Genomic DNA, 22,775 nt, shown 5'->3' on the forward strand with positions numbered 1-22,775 from the left:
TTAATGTCTCTTTCTGTTGTAAGAGAGCTTTGGCATCATCTTGTGTGATATTTTATAGATTGCTTTCCAACTTGTGCTCTGGAGATGAAATGATATCCAAGGATCAAGCAGTGTGCAAATAATTTAGGAATCCCAATTTTCTGAGACAGGCTTTACTCCAGTGAGCTGTTTGTGTCCTAGTTAATATAAGGTGCTCTGTGGGATGCTACATAAGAAATCCGTCTCCCAGATTTTGTGAATGTTCATTAAAAAGTATCCCATCGATTTTAAAAGGTTGATTTTTTAGAAAATAATTTCTAGGAACGGCTATTTCAAACCTGCGTTTGCTTTCCCACTCTATCAAAAACTGTTACACTGGAGCAGATGTTGTTTTATGAAATAAAATGCTTTAAAATTCTGCTCAGCAATTACATTTATGAAGCAGAAATTTGAACATCAACTAGGTGGAGACATTGTCATATACTTTAATTTTGATCATGGTGTTATAGTTTTATTTGAGGCAAAAAAAAACCCACGTTTTTTTCAAACATTCCTCCTGGGCTATTTGTGGATTATTGGGAATGTTGTTGGAATGTGCTTCATGATACTGCTGGAAGGAGGGACTGGATGTGAGTGCAGGTAAAATGTCGGTAATGAACAGAGAATTATTGAGGCTGGAATTTGGGTAGGTGATACTCTACTTTTATATAAGTTTCAGTGTTTTTCTATAAAAAGAAATCCTGAAGTTCAGCAGATAATTACAAAATTCCTGTTACATACAAGTACTGGTAACCTAGGCACAAGTGCTTCGCTGGGCCAGGGGCCTCTCTGCTTGTTCTCTTCACTGACTCCTGTGCCGAAACACTGTCTTGATGCATACATATCCTGAATTCCATCTCACACTTTGCTTCCCGAAGGGCTGCTCTGTTTGCTGTTTTCAGTAGTGGTGCCCTGTGATGTGCATTCTGATGGATCAGTAGTACAAGTGTTGAGGCTGGAAGAAAGAGCAAGTCCTCTTCATTCAAGGGTCAGGGAGATGTGTCCACAGAATTCACGGGAATTGACATGAATGTACCTGAGACCACACCTGTATCTCCCAAAACAACACTCTGTGCCAAGCAACACCACTCTGTTAGCATGAATTGTTTGTATGGGAGCCCGATAGGAAGTTATCCACACTAGGAGGAATAACTTGAAGACTGTTGAAGAGAGGTGTCAGAAAACTTTATCACCCAGGCCCTGTGTGGAGCCTGTTTTATGCAGAGTTTACTAGGCCTCAGTGTTCTCACATGAGGAAGAAGGGCAGACATGTCACCAGGAAGAATGGAATCAGCAGTGTGAAGTTATCAAAGGAATCGTTAGGAACTGAGGGAAAACAGTGTGCCTGGATAGGTTTGAGTTATCTCAGAAGCAGAGAAAATCATGAGAGTTAATGTTTGTAAGCAGGTGTTAGCATAGTTGCCTCAGAATGAAAAGGGGGAAAAAAGATTTCTTAAAAAAAGCTAGTCACATCTTGACTAGAAGAAGACTCTTTTGAGAAATCATCAATGTTCCATTACAAACACCATTCACATCTACCAAATGGGCCAGATGGTTCCTCGAATACCGCGTGCCGCCAGCTGCCCATTCTACAGATGAGTCTTTTCTGCTGACGTTTGTGTAACCCTCAGCGTATGATAGAGTGTTGATTCTTTTGGTGCTGTGGAACATTTATGTGTCATTATCACTAGAAACCATAAATATACATGACACCAGGCAATAAATGAAATTGCCTAGCTTTCACTCTGAAAGGGGAGGAGGCCGCCTTTCTTACCTGAGGAGAGAGGAAGTCTGAGATTCATTTGCCGTTTTGCACAAATGTCACTTACCCATCATTGTATGCTTGAGATTGCTTAATGGCTGCCCCCTGCAGCCACCAATCTCCCTTCTACCCCCTCCAGTTTTATCCTTTCAAAACAGCACAGACTCCAGGAACAAGTACTCCACTGAACCCCAACTCTTTTAGCATGCCTGGACCAAAAACCAGGGGGAGGGTACAATTCAGGGGATTCCAGATAGATCTAAATGGAGCCAAACGTTTTCATTTGACAATTTGGAGGTCAAATAACGGGCAGGTGTACTGAGTGTAAAGGAGTAAGGAAATGCAAGCGAATCAACTTCTTTGAAAACTGCCGTTTTTTTAGAGGTGCATTTTTGTTGGCTTTGAAAGAAAGCTGATTCGGTGCCATTCACCTATTAAGAAGCCTGCACATTTCTTTTCTTCTTTCTCTGAACAGTTAATGTCTTTGCCCCAAGCACATGTTGGCAGGAGTGAGAACAGGGGAGGAGGAGGAGGGCAGGTAAGAGCCCCCAGGACTGGGCTAATGAGCCACAGACACAGATACAGAAAGGCTCTGCCCATCCAGGAGAACGCAGCGTTGTTGCAGAGCACAGACGGTAGCACCTTTCATGGCTCTGTAAATGCCACACTCTGATCTTCCTGAGCCCCCCGTGATTCTGCTCCCTAACATGCCAATGAATGAACACATCGAGTGAGTAAATATCTGTGTGCTGAGTGTACAATCTTGTCTTTCAGAAATACCGACAGTACATGGCGGGACTTCTGGCTCCTCCTTATGGTGTTATGGAAACGGGCTCTAACAATGACAGTAAGTGCAAAATGAGAACATTCTGTATTGCAGAGTTTGGCGGGCGGGGTGTGTTTTCATGTGACCCAAGAACAGGTCCCAGACTCTTGTGGATAAACAGACCTGTCAGCTCACACTCGAGTTCTTTTTTTTTCTTTTTCTTGTTTGTTCTTCCTGGTGGGCTGGGTGTAGGGGTGGGGATAAGGGGGTGGGGGGACCAAACTGTGCTGGGTATTGAATCCAGGTCAGCCATGTGCAAAGCAAGTGCCCTACACATTGTATTGTCTCTCTGGTCCACGCTTGAGTTCTTTAAGAAAAGTTTTTAGTGTTGTTTCTTTCTGTGGTCTTAAGTGTGAGAGAGGAGTAGGCACTGGGCCCCATTGGCACTTCAGCTAACTTAGAATGTTTTCTTTGAAGAACTTCATTTCATGGTGCAGTTCCATTGTTTCTGGGTGCTTGGAAGCGTGTTTGTCTCAATCTCTCCTGGACACCAGAGAGCCCCGTCACTTGGTGCTGTTGTTGCTATTGATCCAGGAGAGATGCCATGTGAGCTAGGATTGATTCCACTGAAATCAAGGCTCATGTATATCCCAGGCCTTTGAAATGGAGACCAGCCTCTGGCTTATCTGAGAAGGAGGCAGTTTCCTCTCTGGGAGTGGTAGATTTGGGTGAGACATCCTGGGCTGAGTCCCCGCAGCTCTTGGTATTTGTCAGCAGCTGTTCTGCACTCACCCCTATCCCTAGGAACTGCTCGAGGCACCCCTGAGGTCCCTGCTCGGCTCTTGGAGGTACACTCGTGACAGGGTACGCAGCCAGTGCCCAGGCTTTGAAGCTGCCTCTCTTGAGCTCAGTGATGGAGCTGGCAGTGCCTGCTCTCCAGGCATCTATGGAGGAGGGTCGTCCTGCCCAGCTCTCCCAAGCTCCTGGAGTGCCACTCTGCCTCCCAGCTTGTCACTCACTCCTTATCCTCACTTGCCCAGGAGCTGAGGTGGGTGTCCTCACTTTCCTCCCCCTCTGAGTGGCCTCTGCTTGCTGCCTCCCCACTCGCCCCCTTTCCTTCCCAGCACAGGTCATTCCTTCCTGTCCTTCCCTATCCTAATCTTCATTTATCTCTCCTGGCTGACCTGTGAGTGACTAATCTGGGGGTCCCCAAGTGGAAACTCCAGCAATGTCACCTCCAAAAAAACGCACGAGTGCCATGTCTCCTTCTCCTCAGAGCGGTGTTATGAGGCTTCAAGGACACCAAGCTTGTCAAGTTTCCAGGTGCCAAGAAAGATGCCAGGCATGCCACTGGCCTTTTTTTCAGTGGCCCTTTCTCTTGCCCTCAGCATTGTCCTGAACTTCCTGGCTCAAACCACCATGTGTGACATTTCTCGGTACAAACCTAGAACCAGCTGTACCTGCTCCCATTCCCCCATGATCCAGACCTCAGCCAGGCCCCTCCATGCCTTCTCTCCTGGTACAACTGTCTTCCCCTGATCTGCTTCCACATCCCTGGCCATGCTCCTTTTGGCAACAGCTACTTCTTTTCATTCCCCTAAAGCTTTGGTGGTATTCCAGCCTAGCCTAGGCTCGGTTCACTCTTTCTCTGTACTTGTCCCATCATCATTGAATCCTTTCCCTGCCAGTGATGGGCTCCCAAACTTTCCCAAGCCACCACTTCCTTTTGAGCCTTCAACGAGTGTCCCCAGACTTCTTGGTTCTCATCCACCTGCACATCTTGTGATAATCAGGGCTTGGACACAGGCTCGTTCCCACAGAGCTGAGACCTCCTTGCCAAAGCCACATCTGCATTCTCAGCATTTCTCTTCTCCCTTACTGCTCTGACCCACAGCGGCAGGCTTTCTTTCTCTTATGCTCGTCCCAGGAAGCTGCCTCAGTGATGTTCCTGTTCTTCTCCAATTCGTGCCCTGCAGTCACAGGCCAAGGGTCTGGTGCTCTTGAATGGAGGGTAGAAAGGAGCTCTCATTCCCCAGTAGCTCATCCTGTTCCACCCCACACTTGACATACACAGAACCGTTAGAATTTTTAATTTTTATCATAGGGGAAAAGTTCATATTTATACAGCAAGCACCCACATGTTATCACTTCAATACAATGACTATTTTAAGACTTTTAATGTGCATATATTGGGACCAAGATCTAGTACAGCAGTTAGAGCACATGCCTGGAATGTATTTGTCTCAGGTTCAATTTCCAATACCCCATGGTTCCCTGAGCATCCCCGGGTGCACACCAGGGGTGGCCAAGGTATTACCAGCACTAAAGGACCTGAGCAACATCGCTTCTTCAGGCCCTTGTGCTGACACAATGGCCGGGTTTGCTGAGAATTGCCAGTAAAACCTCCCGATATCCTGAGCACTGCTTGGGAGCCCCCCTCAACGTGATATGGTGATTATAAACATAGTCTATACTTTGTATTAATAGCTTACCATGTTTTCTTCTTTAATAATTTATGTATATTTTTTCCTGATATTTCAGCAGGTATTGAAAAATAAAGATTGCTGGGCAAGAGAGCGAGAGTGAGAGTGAAAGCAAGTAAGGGAACGAGAGAGAGAGAGAGAGAGAGTGAGTGAGAGCGCTCAGTGGGTTGTAGTACATGCTTTTCATGCAGTGTGGGATTACATGAGGACCTATTGATGCATGACCTACAGCTGTGGGAAAACTCCAGACTTGAGGGCCGAGGCAGAATGTTTTCAGGTATCCCACAGTGTGGGAGGCCCAGATTTTATCCCTGGCCCCACATTCTCCCCTGGTACTGTATGTTTCCCTGGTACTGCATGCCAGTAGTAGCCCCTTTGTGCTGCCAGTTGTAGCCTTGATGCCCTGGCAGCATCACCACACAAAGGAAAAAAAAACCCTTTTATGCATGGTACTTCACTATCCCACCTAGTGAATATATGATTTTCTTTAATAATATCTACTACCCCGGGCTGGAGCGATAGCACAGCAGTAGGGCATTTGCCTTGCGCACAGCCAGCCCAGCCAAGCCAGGCTCGATTCCTCCCCCCATCTCGGAGAGCCCAGCAAGCTACCGAGAGTATCTCGCCCGCATGGCAAAGCCTGGCAAGCTACCTGTGACTTATTCAATATGCCAAACACAGTAACAACAAGTCTGAAAATGGAGACATTACTGGGCCCGCTCGAGCAAATCGATGAACAATGGGAGGACACTGACAGTGACTCCGTCAATATTCAGATTTTCTCCATCTGGATGTCTATAGCTGATTTCTCAGACTAGAATTCAGTCAAAGACCTTATATTTTTGTCTCTAAATATATTTTCATTTTGAATAGTCCCTTCATTCCCATTCCTTATTATTGCTGTATTGCAAAGCTTTTTATGATTATCCATTGCTTGCCATGAAAAGTGAAATTCCAAGATTGTTAATGCCATAGCCCTACTTTTAAGTTCCTCTGGCACCCAATCATCCTTTCCTCTCCAGATAAGTTTTATCTAATTATTCAGATACAGTGATTTGTCCAAATGTGTATTTATTGTATTAAATCTTCTAGAAAGTAAACCTCTTTATACTCTATACCTCCTTATATAATCAATTCTAGTCCGTCAAAATGATTGTTGAATGAACTGACTGGAAGATGGTTGGATGGATAGATGGATGGATGGATGGACGGATGGATGGATGGATGGATGAAAGAATGTATGAATATATGTATGAATGGATAGATGGATGGATCTATGGATGGATGGATGGATGGATGGATGGATGGATGGATGGATGGATGTTTGTATGGGTAGTTGGATGGATGGGTGAATGGATGGATGGATATATGGACAGAACGAGAAATGAAGGGATGGAGAGAGAGAGGGATGAGTAGAAAGAGGCAGGGAGGAAAAGGGGGTGGGTGAATGGATGGAAATATAGATGGATGAATAGACAGATATAATAACAGATGAATGGATGATGGTTTATGCCATTATACCTATGAGATGTCTCAGAATACTGACATTACTCTTTCTGATAAATCTGGAAATTTTGGCCAACTTCACCATTAATAATTGCTGTTTGAGAGGACGACTTTCCCTGCCCCTTCCTCTTCCTACATAAATCTCATGTGCATGTGTCCTAGCCTAATTTGGTGGTCAAAGCTAAATTTGGGGATTTTCTGAATAGTTTCTACCATTCTTATCCCCTTTGCTTCCTACGAAGGATGACATACTTTTACTTTAGTTCCAATGTTGTAAATTCTTTATGTCCTCTTCTTAAACTCAGAATGCCCTGATTATTTAGAATTTGGGCAGACTATTTTCACATTGTAACACCACCTCCCACTGCCTTTGTGGTTCAGTGCCAAAGTGTAAGACACACACACAAACACACTACACACACAACCTGTGTCTGTGGAAAAAGAAAACATGCATTAAGTATGTAAACCCCTGATTTGAGCTCTAGTACCACCAGTAGCCACCACAATAATATCATGTGTGCTTTGGGGCATCTATTGGGCATATATAGTGAGGAGTGGGGGCATAAGCTTTTCTCAGTGTGAGGCATAAGCTTTCCTCATAAGCTCATGACCTAGTACGACCACACTTGCCATGTCATTCAGAAGAGCAATCCTGAATTTTTCTAAAAAGTTTTATGTATGTTTTTATGGAAACACAAATCGAAGATACCAGACTTCCACACGGTTTGATTCAGCATAGTATTTTAGTTCCAGTTTACTGGTTGGCATTACCGATTTATGATCTCTCTCTTTTTTTTCTTTTAGGGATTCCTGACAAGGAGAATGTGAGTAGCTATCTCCCTGCCTAGCTTCTAAAAACTGAAACTGTCATAAGGTAAAAAAATAACCATAATGACCTACCAGCAAAGATTCATTATCCACATTCAACAGAATCATAAATATTTTTCTAATCTTATTCTGGCATCTTTGGTGAGTCACTTTGAAATATACAGGGGAGAAGGTTGATTGCTCTGACATGGTCATCAGATGTCCTTGATAGTAATCTCTCTGGAGAAATATTCTTGGAGCCAGCAATGTAGTCAATTTTTTTTCTTTTTCCCATGATGCATACAAGGCAGTAGAACAAATCATTAGTATAACAACATGTAGAGAATTAGTTGGTTTCCCTCGGTAGGAAATTCAGGCAGTTTATGAATTTGCTTAATAATACCCAAGTTTATTAAAGTCAGTGTTTCTCTTTGGAAGTCAAACAGTTAGCTGCTCTAACTACAAAGAATGGTAGGTGTCAAACAAAATTTCCCTGAAGAAACAGTTGTGAAGCACACATTCCAAAGTGGTGAAATAAAAGCCTTATCTTTCCACAAAAGTCATAGTAATGGTATTGATCAGAATAACTGGAATTTGACTTTCAACAACAACATTAAAGGGTTAATGATGGCAGCCTACACTGAGTGATTCATCTCAGGTGGTGCTTGGTGGCTTTCCAATGACGAATTGCCTTGTCATTGAGTTCCTTGATTGCTCTGTCCGAATGGCAAGATCACAGAACAGCTGGTCCCCCTTTCCCTGTTTTTGATACTGTGTCTGTGGGCAAAATCATCCTTTTACTTACTTTCAGACTGTTTCTGTGTCCCTCTTCAGAGATCTGCTCCTCACTTCCCTTAAATCTTCCTCTTATCACAGTGTTGGCCTTATAAAGGTCTGATTGGAAATTGTGGCACCTAGGTATAGTCCTGTCAGTTTGGGTTGAGGACCTGGCAGAGTCACTTCAAATGTCACATCAAAACTGTGTTCACTAGGTTCATCAGAAGTTTTTGGTTCCTAGCTGTGGGCATGGAAGAACTACTTGACATCTCTAAAAGAGCCCAGTCTCGTCTCTAAAATGTGATTGTTAGTCATGGTGCCCCTAAAAGGCCATTATGAATATTGAATGAGATCATCTGTGCCAAGCACAGAGATTAGCACAACGGAGCTCAGTAAATGTTACAACTATTATTGTAATTATTTTTTTCTCAAGGCTTGTAGCATTTTCTAGCTATTTTTTCCTTCTGAAAAAAATGTTCTACCCTTTGTAAAGTAACTGTCCCTTTGCCTTTTATAACTCCTTTTAAAATGCCTTTCTTCAATGAACCTTTCTATTGATCTTTTGCTATTAAAAAGGAAAAAAAACCATAACCGTTTGGGTGTTGCATAAAGCTCTAGCTATTTAAGCTCATGAAGAGCCACTTAAAGCAGCACTTCTTAAACTTCCTCTGCTTGTGACCCCTTTTTACCCAAGAAGGTTTTTACACTTGAGTAGAAAGGCAAAGAAAAGGGTATGCTAATGAAACATTTACTGATAATAAAGAAATTTAAGACAAAGTTTTCACAAGCTCCAACTTCAGTTACATGACCACAATTTATGTATGGTTAATAAGTTAGGATCTTAAAGCTACAGTCTTTAGAGTCTAAATCAGCACAAAGCATATCCTGCTATGATTTGGGGTATGGATCTCCCAAAGCACACTTCAACAAATAATGCACAGATCATTAGCCAAAGCAAAACTATAAAAGGACCCAGAGCTTCCTCACCAGGGGACCCTCAGGGATGTGGAGAGATAGACAGAATGGCCAAGCCCCAGGAGATGGAAAAATGTTCCTGCTTCAAAAGGAAGCTCCGTACCTCTTAGGCACCCAGTGACCTTTGGGTCGGGATGCCCCGCAGCGGGATGACAGGCACCACATTCTGAGCCGAGAGCCCAACAGCTGTCATTATGTAGCTTCACTTTGGGACCAAGTAGGAATTTGAAGTTTGCAGCAAGTTAGACATAATAAGCTGTTAGCAGCATGTTGCCAGGAAGGTTCCAGTGGCCGGCCCAGCTGTCTCTCTCCCCAGCATTCATCAGTCATAGCATCTGCATATTGTATTTGTTTGGACCATTCTGTGTCATAGACTCGGGCCAAGAGAAGAATCCCCATTTCCCCTCTCTCACCAAAGAGTGTGGACATAGTATTGCCCTATGTGGGTAGGAAAGCTCTCCGCTGCTGGATGCTGCCTTGGGGAAAGGAAAGCAGATGACATGAAAGACGTTCAGGAGGAGTCTTGCAGCCCTAGAAAGATAAAAGGGAGCTCAGAGCCTTAAAGTGGTGTTAATTGAAAGTTTTCCTTTCTAAGAGTTGTGCTATGATGACTTCTTTTATCTTTTACCTTCTTTAACTACATGCTCGGCAATATTATATTCCTTTTATGTTTCTAAATAGCAATAATATGGCTGGGGGCTGAAATAAAAGCACATAGACTATTGTTTCAGTGTCCAAACAGTTTCTTTGTGGGAAGAATATGTTCCCTTTTCTAGCTCCTACTCTTGATTTTGTTAATCACCATGTTTAACTTTTAATCAAATATGCAGACGTCAGTAAGTGGTGTTTTTAGCTGCCTTGTCAACTATATCTTATCTTGAGACCCAGACTTACTTTGCATAAAGGGAATTTTCTTTTCATAAATTGCACTTTTGTAGAAACAAATGGGATAACTTGCTGAATTATTTTGTTTGACTGTTTGTTATAAATGATAGGGACATTTAATTGTAGATGACACAGAGTTCTGTAATCTCTAAAACAATTAGTAGAAATAAATAAATATATATATATATATATAAAATAACCGTTGAGCCAATGAAGCAAGTAGTTATTTTCATAGGGTTGTGATTATTGTTGGTTTTCACTGTCACTGTCACTGTCCTCCTGTTGTTCATCGATTTTCTCTAGCGGGCCAAGTAACATCTCCATTGTGACACTTGTTACTGTGTTTGGCATATCAGATACGTCAAGGGGGCCTTGCCAGGCTTTGTCGTGCGGGTGAGCTTGCCAGGCTCTTTGAGAGGGGCAAAGGAATCGAACCTGGGTCAGCCGGGTCGGCCGCATGCAAGGCAAATGCCCTACCCTCTGTGCTATCGCTCCAGCCCATTGTTGGTTTTAAAAGAAAAAAATTTTGAGAGAGAGGCCACACTTTGTAGTGCTTAGAGGAAACTGTGTGATTCTTGGGCTGGAACCCTGGGTTCCCACATGTAAAGCAGGCACACCCTTTGAGCTGCAGTCCCAGCTCTAAAGAAATTCTTCTCTCTGATCTGTCGAGGTGGCATTTTTCTCAACCATGTTTAACACAGCTCAAACTCATAATTATCAGAATGCTTTATAATTGAATGTTAAGAATGTCCTTTGAAGGAAGGAGCTGGGGTGTAATTTTTTGTTTCTGATATAGAGTTTGGTTGGTTATTGTGCTTGCTCCATTTGAGAAGCAGCTGCTCTGGAATTTTGTAGTTTGCACATTTTATCCTCTTCTTCCTCAGCATAGAAGAAGGCAGAAAGTACTCATGAAGGTATTACCAAATAATCATATTTTTCTGATTTATGAACTTCTTGTTTTCAAAAGGATCACTTAAAGCTTTTTTTGGGAGGGGGGCTTAGGGCTTATAGTACTGTTCATTTGATCAGCAAGCTTCTTGCTAAATATGAAAGGATAGTTTCTAATATAAAACACTATTGATTTAGAGCTCAAAAGTTTCTCAAACGTGAGAAGAGCTGATTTAGCAAATAACAAACTTTTCTAAAAATAGTGAAACTATTTTGGTAGCCTCATTTCAAGAAGATTACAGGGCCAGAGAGAGTGGGTAAACTACTTTCTTTGCATGTAGCCAACCCCAGTTTGATCTGCAGCACCATACTTGTTATCCCGAGCAATGCCAGGAGTGATCCTGGAGTGCCGAGCCAGGAGTAAGCTCTGAGCACCATCTGCTGTAGCTCAACCCCTCACCCCCCCCCCCAAATAAATTTTTTTTAAATATTTAAACAGATTACTTGAAGTTGATGTTGTCAAGTTTTAGAAAAATTATGCATTATTTATGTGAATGAGATAATAAGATGTTGCGCGGCCACAAATGCGGCCGCACACTTCCGGGAGCTGGGTTTTATAGTCTCTGAGTCTTGGCTGTTGATGGGATTACACGGCACCAGGGGGCCAGTTGGTGGGTGTGACCCCCGCCTACTGGAATTTGGAGGATCTGGGTGGAGGATGCTCAGCCCCTATCTGAGTAGGCTTGGAGATCTCAGCCCCAGGAGTGCCTTTGTTCCTCTGCTGGTACCTTCATGTGTGCGGAGAGTGGTCTCAGCATGGTGGTGGCTGGTTCTGGAGGTCTTCGGCTGCCGGAGCCCTGGTCGGGGCGGGGAGAAAAGCTCAACCCGCTCCCCTCCAAGGGACCCCAGCGAGGAACAGCCAGGCGCAGGGGCAGGAGACTGACTGCACTGGTCTCGTCCGGGAGCTGCATTTTATAGTCTCTGAGTCTTGGCCGTTGATGGGATTACACGGCGCCAGGGGGCCAGGTGGTGGGTGTGACCCCCGCCTACTGGAATTTGGAGGATCTGGGTGGAGGATGCTCGACTCCAATGCGAGTAGGCTTGGACATCTCGGCCCCGGAACCCGCGTGGCTTTGTCCCTCTGCCAGTACCTTCATGTGTGCGGAGAGTGGTCTCAGCATGGTGGTGGCTGGTCCTGGAGGTCTTCGGCTGCCGGAGCCCTGGTCGGGGCGGGGAGGAAAACTCAACCTCTCCCCTCCAAGGGGCCCCAGCGAGGACAGCCAGGCGCGGGGGCAGGAGACTCTGCCGTTACACTTGTAACCTGCCCACACGGCAGAGTCTGGCAAACTCCTCGTGGTGTACCCAATATGCCAAATACCAGTAACAATGATGGGTCTCATTCTCCTAACTCTAAAAGAGCCTTGAATATGGCACTTTTAAAAAAAAAAACTCAGGGCTAGGACGAAGAAGACGTTACTGGGACCTGCTCGCGGCAATCGACTAATAACAGGATGGTCATGATCGTGATTTATGTGAAGAGCCGGAACGATAGCATAGTGATAGTGTGTTTGCCTTGCACGAGGCCGACCCAGGTTCAATTTCTCCACCCCTCTCAGAGAGCCTGGTAAGCTACCAAGAGTATTCCGCCTGCACGGCAAAGCCTTGCAAGCCCCCTGTGACGTATTCGATAAGCCAAAAACTGTTCCAACAAGTCTCACAATGGAGATGTTACTGGTGCCCGCTCAAGCAAATCGATGAACAATGGGAGAACAGTGATACAGTGCTATTTATATGAAGAATAATTTTTGGAAATTATTATAATGACATCCACTTGAGGATTTTTTTTTGTACTGAGAATTGAACATAGGTCTTGTATATGTAAAATAAACACTCCATGTCTGAGCTACAGCCTTGCCCAAGACACGAAATTCTTTTCTTTTTGGATTTTGGGCCACACGTGATAGTATTTAGGGTCTGTTCCTGGCTCTCTGTTCAGGAGTATTCTTTGCGGGTGCTTGGGATTTGAGCAAGGGTCTGCAAGACACACGACAAGTGCCTTGACCGACTGTAATATCACTGACCCCAAAACATGAGGTTTTAAACAACAGGTGGTAAGGGAATAATTAACACAATTTCTAAAATTCTCATTAATGATGGGGCAATAGAATAATAAGAAATTAGGAATTTTTAGCGGGGGCAATAATAGGTTTTACCTCTATAGTACTCTTTTTAAATTTTTTGAGTTAAAGAAAAAAATAGAATAAATTCCACCTATGCAATGACAAATCTTACTCGACCTGGACAGTCTTACTATGGTTTTTGAAAAAAAAAATAAAAAAGCAAAGGATGCTTCCGCATACAATCTCAATATATAGATGATTCTGGAAGCCCTTAGGACCAGTAGCTTCCTCATAAAACCTGTCAAACTATTCAGCTCTGGCTTTAAGACACTTGCTGAATTCAAATCTATGGTTTTGCAGAGCACAGTTTGTTTCATTTGTTTTTTTATTGAATCACTGTGAGATACAGAGTTACAAAATTGTTCATGATTGGGTTTCAGTCATACAATGTTCCAACAGCCATCCCTTCACAGTGGACATTTCCCACCACCAGTGTCCCCATTTTCCTTCCTACCAACCCCCTGCCTGCCTCTATGACAGGCAGGTGCTCTCTCTCTCTCTCTCTCTCTCTCTCTCTCTCTCTCTCTCTCTCTCTCTCTCTCTCTCTCTCTCTCTCCCTCTCTCCCTCTCTCTCTCTCTCCACTCTTCCTCTCACCACCTCCCACGGACATTTTGGGCTTTATGATTTTCAACAGAGCACAGTTTTTAAAATTCCTGCTTTACAATCTAGCCACTCAACTTCCAGTTCAAGACTGTCTTGGCCAAAGTTCACAGGATTACTCCTGGTAGCTGTGCCCTGTTTCAGAAGGAGAATAGTTTAAAGAGCCACTGTTGTCCCCACTCAGAAGCCACAGAGACAAGCTGAGGGCCCAAGCGCTACAGGAGAGTGAACCAACCAACCGAATGCTACAGACAGAAAACCCTGAGCCTGCCCCTTTTGCTTGTGAAGGACAAATTGCCTATCGCCTAAGTGAAGATTAGACGCAGCCTTGCAGGCGGTCTGTGTGGTGTGTAAATACTTGCTTCTCTGGCAGACCTCCTTCAGGGGTAGCTCTGTGGGCCCACACTTCCTCCGCCTCACCTTCTGGAAAACATCAGGGACTTAATGCCCAAGGTGCCAAGGACATCTTCAGCTCTCGGGTTTTGAAGACATGTTTGTTTTTGTGTTTGTGAGTTATGCATTTTATGGGGGTGAAATGCCCTTGCTGGATTTCTTTCTACTTAAAAAACAAGCAAACATCCATTCCTGTACTCTTCTAAATGTTGCCTGTTCTCTCTCTCTCTCCCTCCCTCCCTCTCTCTCTCTCTCGCTCCACTCTCTGTCTCTGTCTCTCTGTCTGTCTGTCTCTCTCTCTGTCTCTCTTCTGTAGGGATTGGGTTGGGGACTGATGACAATGGCCACTAGTCCATCATCTAATGAGCATGTTGTAGAGGCAGACAACACTACTCTCAAAGCCTGCCCTTGTCAATCAAACCTTGAGTTGCTTTGCTTCTGCACATTTTTTGCAGTACTGGACCTGCTTTCCTGAGTTCTGGGTGAAGGACACATATTGGTGTGTATTTGATAGTGGTTCATTAATACAACTTAAAATTCTTTCCACAATGCCGTGCATATATTTTGTGATTAAGTGTTATTATTATTTTGCCATGGCCTTGTCTACATTTTCAAGCAATTCTTTTATGAAATAGAACTTTTAAGTGTTGTTGCCGTGTGGAATGGTTGTCTGGAGCTGATAGCAAGTCATATCCCATAACACTGCTTTGAATATATTTTCTCAGCATTTTTTTTTCTGTAATCAGAATTTGATTTGGGTAAGATATCACAAGGAACTGTGATGTAGCACTTAATGGTTACAAATCATAGTGAGATGAGAAGTTTGTTTCCCCTATCTCTCAAGTCAATAGGTTCTACTGCTTCTCACTTTAAAAACTGGCATAGCCTGGAAGTGAGGATATTCAGTATTGGTGCTACTGTTGAGAATTAATCCTGCAGTGGCAGGGGCAAGGAACGTAATATCATGTTGATAGTAATAGCCTGTGATGCTGATTCCAAAGTTATGGTTACCGCTGCCTTCAGAAATGTTTCATCCTGTGCTGTAGGCAATTATGTAGATCGTCAGTAACTCTGGGCTGCTAGCACATTATCCCAAGTGACTGTGAGACTAAAAATACACAGTATCATTTATGTTTGATACATTTGAATTTTTATTGTTCTTGTTTTGGGAAATTGAAACCAAATTATTTGCAAATATGTCTTAGGTTTGGGAGAGAAAATTGTAGTGTTCTCAGATTGGATGAAGTAATCTCCCGATTGCATGTCATTTGGATTCTGTTCTAATAACAATTCTATGTGGAAAGACTCTCTTGAATCCACAGTTATTAAAATATTATTTAGTCATTCTCTTTATCTTTAGGAAAAGTCACATTGAAGATAATGATGTATATGTGGATATATACGCATGCATACACTTACAAATGCATGTCTGTGTAAATATATATTCAATTACTTTTTTGTCTTTGTAATTTCCATGAAAAGGAAATTGTCAGACCACCTTTGATAATATGGTGTGACCATGGTTCAGAATTCTTTACACCAGTCTTCTTAAGTGCTTAAGTTGTACACCAATTTAGTTTTGTGTTTTGTATTTTTCTTCAAAGAATGGTTCTGAAATATCTGTAGCACAGGCCATGTGCTTGCTGGAAAACTTTTGCTTTAGTGAGAGTGGATCTATTGATCGAACCCAGGCCCCAGAGGAGGTTCTGAGAATTAGTAACAAACACAAGCCTCCTTTCTGTAGTGGCAGCCCTTGGGTGGGGCAAACTCGAATCTCCAAGTGCAGTGATGGTATGTGGGCACCCATGTGGTCAGAAGAGCATGGTATGAGGGCTGGACTCAGGTGCTTTTCAGATTTGAGTTCAGTTTCCACTTCTGCAACTCCCTAACTGCGTGAAGGCATCTGAGTTAGGGACCCTTCTTCCTCCTTCCCTGTCTCTGAGCATTGTTCCTATTCTGGTCCACTCTGGAGGATTAAAGAGATCATGCCTTTCAGGTGCTTAGTTCATGCCAGTAACCAGTAGGTACTTCTAGGAGGGATAGGGGTTCTGTGCACTTCTGGGAGTGGGGCCAAAAGGGGCGCAGAGCAGTTGTCATGGGGGAGAGTCTGGACTCCTGATGGAAGCTAGATGCTCTGGATGGGGCTGAGGAGGAAAGGAGGGCACTGCAGGGACAGAGCCGCAGAGAACCAGAACTTTGTCTTTTGTGGCTCATTTCATCAGACCTTAAAGTAGGGTCTCTATTTAGATCACTCTGTTCCTCTAGGATCCCTTTCAAGGTTATCAAAATCTAGCATCCAAGCTTCAAACATGTCAGGGTTCCAACAAAAGCCCAAATTCCCCTCCTAAAAGTTTGATCCATTTTGAATGTGGCTGTAGAATTAGCCTTAATTTCCCTGCACTCGTCCCTCCCGGCATTACAAGTTCTGGTACCTTTGAAGCCCACTGATCACGCCGCTCACCAGCGGCTCCTTTTCTGCTAGTACTTTCCAGTCAGGCCAGCCTTTGTACCTTTCTCCCCATTGCTCAGGAAGGAGTCAGTCTGCCAAGCTTTCTCTCTAATTTTTCCCAGTTTTCTTTTCTGTCCACCTGGGTCATTTTAAATTTCATTTCAGTTTTCCAAAAGGCATGCTCTGAACCCCCGCCCCCCACCCCCACCCTCAGTGGTGTTTCCTGGTCCTGTTTTCTCAGAATACCTTTGATTCCATATTCAGGGTGTCAAGAATCATGTGAAGGGATGGAGCAGTAATACAACAGCTAGAGCTTGTTTTGTATGTGGCCAACTGGGCTAGGATTCCCAGCACCACTGGGTGTGGTCCCACCAAAAAAAGAAAAGAGAGAGAAAGGACCACATAAAGTCTAGTGGTCTTGAGCAGAGGTCCTAATCTTGTGGGATTTGATTTGTTTGTGTGAATTTGTATTTACATCCATCTCAGACATGATAAAGACATTCAGAAAAGCATATTAGGAAGTGATGTATAACACCAGCAGCAACCCCTGCTCAGTCCTGTCTCTGTGCTCTTTACCTTCTTGTAAGTCTTGTAACTAGAGGGAAAGGGAGAGCGTAATTTTCTTTTTCTAATTCAAAAGACATTGGTATGGCAGTTCAATGCACATTCTTTGCACACGCTGAGTCCCTGGAGTGTGTACGTGTCTGCCCTTCAAACTTAATAGTCAGGGACAATGAGCAAGTCACTTACTTCCCTGAACTTCAGTTTCCTCACCGAGAAAATGCTGCCCCCAGGTCTACCCCCATCACTGGATGGTTGGGAGAGCAAATCAGATAAAGCCCGGGGACATTGCAAAACTGGGCATTACCCCCAAATATAAAATGCTATATTAAGCTTCCCAGGAGCTTGATCTAAATATGATCACCCCCTGGTCTGTTACTTGGGCACTGGGACATTGTTCCATTTTGAACACATCCCTCTTTTACCTGGGGGCTGGGGCTGGGCAACCCGATGGAAACTTTCCTGCATCCCAGTAGGACTTGATCCCCTTCTGAGTTCTGGGAAGATACAGGGTGGCAAATGGAAAGTCATTCATTTTAATGTCCAGATATTTTGGCTCAGTCCAGAAAACAAAAACCTCTCAAGTCACTCACACAGCCAAGGTTCCCTGGTGCTGTAACTTGATCTCACAATTCCAAACAAAGTGAGGAAACCACACCCAGAGCTGACGGGGCTTGAGGATGGAGCAGGATGGAGGGTAAGAGCAGAAAGAAGATAAGCTAGAGGAGGTGCCTGGCTTGTTGGGGGGCCCAGCAGACCATCATGGATGTTATCACCGCAGTCCATCCTGGACCTTCTAGTTGTAGGGTATGTGAGCTTTTAAAAATATTGTTTGGCTAATTCTCCTCTTAAACGTGACAAAGCATTGCAGCGTATCTAGTAAATGTGCCTAGTAAGGGAATTGGTAACACAGTATGTGGGATGTAGAATGTGTCTACATTTAAGCGAAGATAGTTGAAGATAATCGTTTAGCTCTCTGGAACAGGTAATGGTCCCTCTTATCTTCTTCTCCCTCCCACAACCTCACTGCCTTGCCCCTTAGAACACTGGCCAACTTTATATTGTATGTTTTCTGCCGTTTTCGTGCTTTTCTGATGTTTTCAGAAAAAAAATCTTGGGCTCCCTCTGGTGGCCATTCTCCTGTTTCTGCATGCATATCTGAAGTTGAAATTCTTGTGACCAGGAGCAAAATGTTTGGATGAAGAGTGGAAAGATTGACAGTTAATGTTATTTTCTTTTCTAAGTCAGCTGGTGTCAGGCCAGAGAGATAGTGCAGGGATTAAGATGCACCCTCACGTGCAGCTTGTCCTGTTGCAATTTGGGTGCAGTCCTAGCGGCTGGAAGCACTGAGGCGTGGGGGTAGGGAGTGGGGACAGGGACTCCCTGGCAGTGCTGGGTTCAAAGAGCATCCCATGCTCAGCAGTTGGCCAGAGTCTCCGGGAGGGGCCCCTGAATCTCCTGAGCACCACTTGGGGACCCCTCCTTCAATATTTGAGACCTAGAAATCTCCAAAGTATTGAACCCATTCATTCATTCATTCATTCATTCATGTCTTCCAAATTGATCATTGAGAGTTGGCTTTCATATAGAGGGTGTGTCCGTTCTGCATAGAGATTTGCATAATAAATAAGTTACATCCTATAAATCAGCTTCCAAAGGAATACTTCTATGGATTAATAAGTTTTATCGACTACTTACTGTATTTTAGAACAGTTAGGCATTTCCAAGGGGCAAATGTTACCCTTTTCAAAATAATGGAACACATTATTCTTTAACAGCCAACAGTTTTATTTCTTTTAGTTATGTTACAATCCTATTTCCCCCAGATAATTTTATCCTAATGTATTATATTTTCCAGGCCAGAATAAATTTTGATTGTGTCAATGTATTAGTAAATATGCAAACTTAGCTATAATAGCAAAGACCCAAGCATAAGGTCTTCAGGAAATAGGTCTCCTTTGGGCTAACTTCCAAATGTGAGCTCTCTGTAGTTCCTGCGGCCCCTCCATGTTCTAATACATTTCTAGGACTGAAAGTGTTTGATTGATCAGCCTCTTTTACTTGCATGTGTTAAAAATAAATCTAAATCCAGATATGCTAGTTTTAAAAAATTTCTTATGTGGCATAAGACTGAATTAAATTTTTTTCTGGATTAAGCCAAACACTTGGTAGCAGCCCACAGGTGCTCAAAAATATTTTTCTAACTATTTTATACCCAGTTATATAAATTAGTATTGGAAATGCAGCACTAAACTATCTGGGTGTTCTTTAGAAATGAATTCATGGTATATAATCAAGAGGGCACTGGTGTCAATTCTGTTCCACATATATATGGGACAGAGGGAAACTCTTTTACCTAAATAAGCAGACAGGAATAGAAATAATTTTAAAACAGCAATGCCTTTTTCTTTCTTTTTCTTTCATTTTGCTAGAGAAAAACAAGTGCCAGATGGTTGTGTGCATAGGTGTAATATAAATAAGCAAAGCAAACTAATAAAACATAATGAAAATTACTCAGATCTCTGGGAATAAAATGGTGGTTCCAGAGGAAAGGAAGGAGAGGACGAGAAAGTGGTGAGGGGGATAAATTTGAGCAGTGCTAGAACTTTGTTGGTAGGTATGATACAAGAAATACATAAGAAATAGTAACACTGTCATTAAGTTCTCTGACTCCTGCGTCACTTGCATGGTCTTACATGGAAAGAGAAAAGATGCTGTTTTCTCAGTAAGTGGTCACTGGGGCCTTATGATGGGATTTTGAACAGCTCATAAGATTTTCTGATGGATTAAATGTAATATAAGAGAAAAAGAGAGGAGTCAGGGGTGACAGCAAGGTTGGAAGGGGACGTGGCTGCCAGCAACTAAGAAAAGGATGGTTGTAGATACATTGAGTTTGGAGACTGAGTTTGTTAATCCTCTTCCTAGACAGTCTCCAGGAATGAGTAATGATTAGACTTTTATACTCTCCTTCCATCCAGTCTGTAGTTAATAATAATAAACATTATATTACGCCATTCAATTGTATGCTTGATATTTATATTAAATATCATGTGCCCGGGGCATTAATAAGATTAGAGTGTATCTGAAGGAAAATAAGGACATGAAAAGGAAACATGACCAAAAAATCAGCCAGAATTGTATTAGGTTTGTCTCACACACCCTTGTTATATTTTTATGGATTTTCCTAGAGTTTATGTTTGTCAGAAAACTGTATATAACTACAGGTTTCACCTTGCATTAATGAAAGGTTGGTTCATAGAGTATTTCAAGTACAAATGGTAAATGAATCAAGCTAACAAAGTGTTCCTTAATAGATATCCTCAGGGACCTAATTTAATGAATAGGTAGAGGGATGTTATTTGTAACTTAGCCCACAAATTATTTCTATATGAATCACTGATTTTAAATGACTCTCGCCTGCTTGAGACAATTTGTTTTCTTAATTGGTTTAATCATTTTCTTTATAGTTTCTTATATTATTACTAAATGGGTTAATAACCCTCTTTTTCTTTAAGTAAATTAACTTTCCCAGACTAGCCACAAATATCCAATTAATAAAATTTGAAGGGGTGAAGTAAACCTGTAACAGGAGCAGAAATGAGCACAATTTATTGAGTCTTTTAAAATCATTAATACTTAAGTGCCTACTATGTGTCATGCAGCCACATACTTTGGCTCTGGGGATAAGAAGTTCAATCAAACTATTCTCAATTTCAAACTGCAAACAGTCTCACGATGGAGAGAGGTAGGTAAGTGGGTGCTACAGAGAACAGAGTAGAGTTATGTACCAAAATACCTCTCCTATCCTAAGAGCTATCGTCACTCGAACCTAAAGGATTTCTGAGAAAAGAATGTGGCATTGTTCACTACCCAGCCTTCTTACCCTGTTTAAGAATGATTACGTTACTAAATTTTAGAGTGACTAAGTTACTGTTTAACTCCAGGCTGTGCAAGTCTGTGGTGACAAAAACCTCAACAAGCTACCTCAGAAACAAAGAGAATAATTTGGGGGCGAGAGCCCCACACCACAAGGATAGAAAGTGTTAGGCCTTTGAATGATAGAACCAAGGAGTCTGGTGCTTCTCCCCACACCTGGAAATGTGGTCACCAACAGTTCCTGGTTCCAGATCTGCCAGCAGAACACCTTGGGGGGAAGAATAGGAGCTCATGCAGGTGGGGTGAGTGGCCCCTCCAACCTCAGCGCTGAGTCTGGGGGAGTGAGACACCACGCAGGCTGGGTTCCGAGGATGGGGAGGTTTGTGCCCAAAGAAGGGAAACCAGGAAACTAGCTGTTCTCTCTTCCTCTCTGTGAGGCACATTCAGCTGACTGCTGAAAAAATCAGCCCCCTTCCTTTGGAGCACTCAGATAACATCATAATGCAATCAATATCTCATTTGGGGTTAGTCTTCATCCCTTGTTTATGAAGAAATAGGACAGAAGCACTTATGAGAATAATGTTGACATCACATTTTGCAATAGCTTTGATTGCAATAAGCATTGTGCTTTAGAAATTCCATGCATTCCATTCAATCAGAGTCATAATTTCTTTTTTCTCTGTCTTCTTAACATGTATGATGTGGAAATTAACAAGATTTGATCTTGTTAAGTCTTTTGAGCAGCTTAGATGTGGGTTCAGAACCAGCAGATGACATAAGCAATCCTATTTGTCCTAGAATGTTGCAGGAATTCTTCTTTTTTATCTATTTGATTTTAAGTCTTTGTAATCTCTGAGACCAATTTACATTCAGACGAGTCATTGAAACTTACATTGTGTGAGTAAAAGGAAATGTTTATGCCAAGAGTCTAAGATAAAGTCTAGCAAGACAGTGTATTTTAAAATAATGGTTATTTCTCGGTCATAAATATAATAGTACTTATATTGAATATTTGGGAGTATCAAAGTATTTTTTAAATCTTCCATAAATGCCACCACTTAGAGCTTTGTGTGTTTATATTTTTAACATTTGGTAACAAATATGGGTCTAGAAAAAATAACTCATGCTGTGTGTGAAGTTTCATATGCTACTGTTCAATGGGGTTTCTAAGATTTAATTTTTGTTTAATATTGACTCAACCACATTGGAGGATGAATTTCCTCTGCAATATTTTTTAAACAATTGCCCATATCTTTTCAAAGTTGGATTTTTACACCATCTCTTTCGCATTTTTGAAATTATTTTTCACTATATTGCTGTTGTTCTCTCTTCTCTGATCTGATATTTTAAATTTTCATCTGCTACAACTTTCTGTCTGAAGAATTTCCTTTGGCAGTGCTCTCTATTTTTTTATTTTTTAATTTTATTTGGCTGGAGCGATAGCACAGCGGGTAGGGCGTTTGCCTTGCACGCAGCCAACATGGCCGACCCGAGTTCGATTCCTCCGCCCCTCTCGGAGAGCCCGGCAAGCTACCGAGAGTATTCGATATGCCAGACACAGTAACAACAAAGTCTCCAATGGAGACGTTACTGGGCCCGCTCGAGCAAATCAACGATCAACGGGAGGGCCTTTACCTTACCTTTACCTTAATTTCATTTATTTACTTTGGATTGGGGGCCATACCAGACAGTGCTCAAGATCATCAGGATCACTCCTGATGGGAATCTGGGGGATGTGGTTCGGGGATCAAACCATGTGGGCTGATGCAGGGTATGTGCTCTACACTCTGTACTATTGCTCTGGCCCCTCCTTTAGCAATTTTTATAGTGCAAATTTGTTGACTAAAA

The 22,775-nt window shown here is 42.7% G+C and overlaps 1 protein-coding gene across 3 annotated transcripts in view; it reads left to right on the forward strand.

Annotated features, from left to right (window-relative positions):
- Positions 1-22,775, forward strand: part of RAPGEF4 (Rap guanine nucleotide exchange factor 4) — a 336,825-nt gene that overhangs the window by 187,134 nt on the left and 126,916 nt on the right. For all 3 annotated transcript variants that reach the window (XM_056110137.1, XM_056110139.1, XM_056110136.1), the window contains exons 5-6: positions 2,555-2,627; positions 7,340-7,359. In XM_056110137.1, the coding sequence (XP_055966112.1) occupies positions 2,555-2,627; positions 7,340-7,359 (93 nt within the window). The remainder of the gene's footprint in view (positions 1-2,554; positions 2,628-7,339; positions 7,360-22,775) is intronic.

This window comes from Sorex fumeus, unplaced genomic scaffold (assembly GCF_029834395.1).
Source record: "Sorex fumeus unplaced genomic scaffold, SorFum_2.1 ptg000009l, whole genome shotgun sequence".
NCBI classification, from domain to species: domain Eukaryota; kingdom Metazoa; phylum Chordata; class Mammalia; order Eulipotyphla; family Soricidae; genus Sorex; species Sorex fumeus.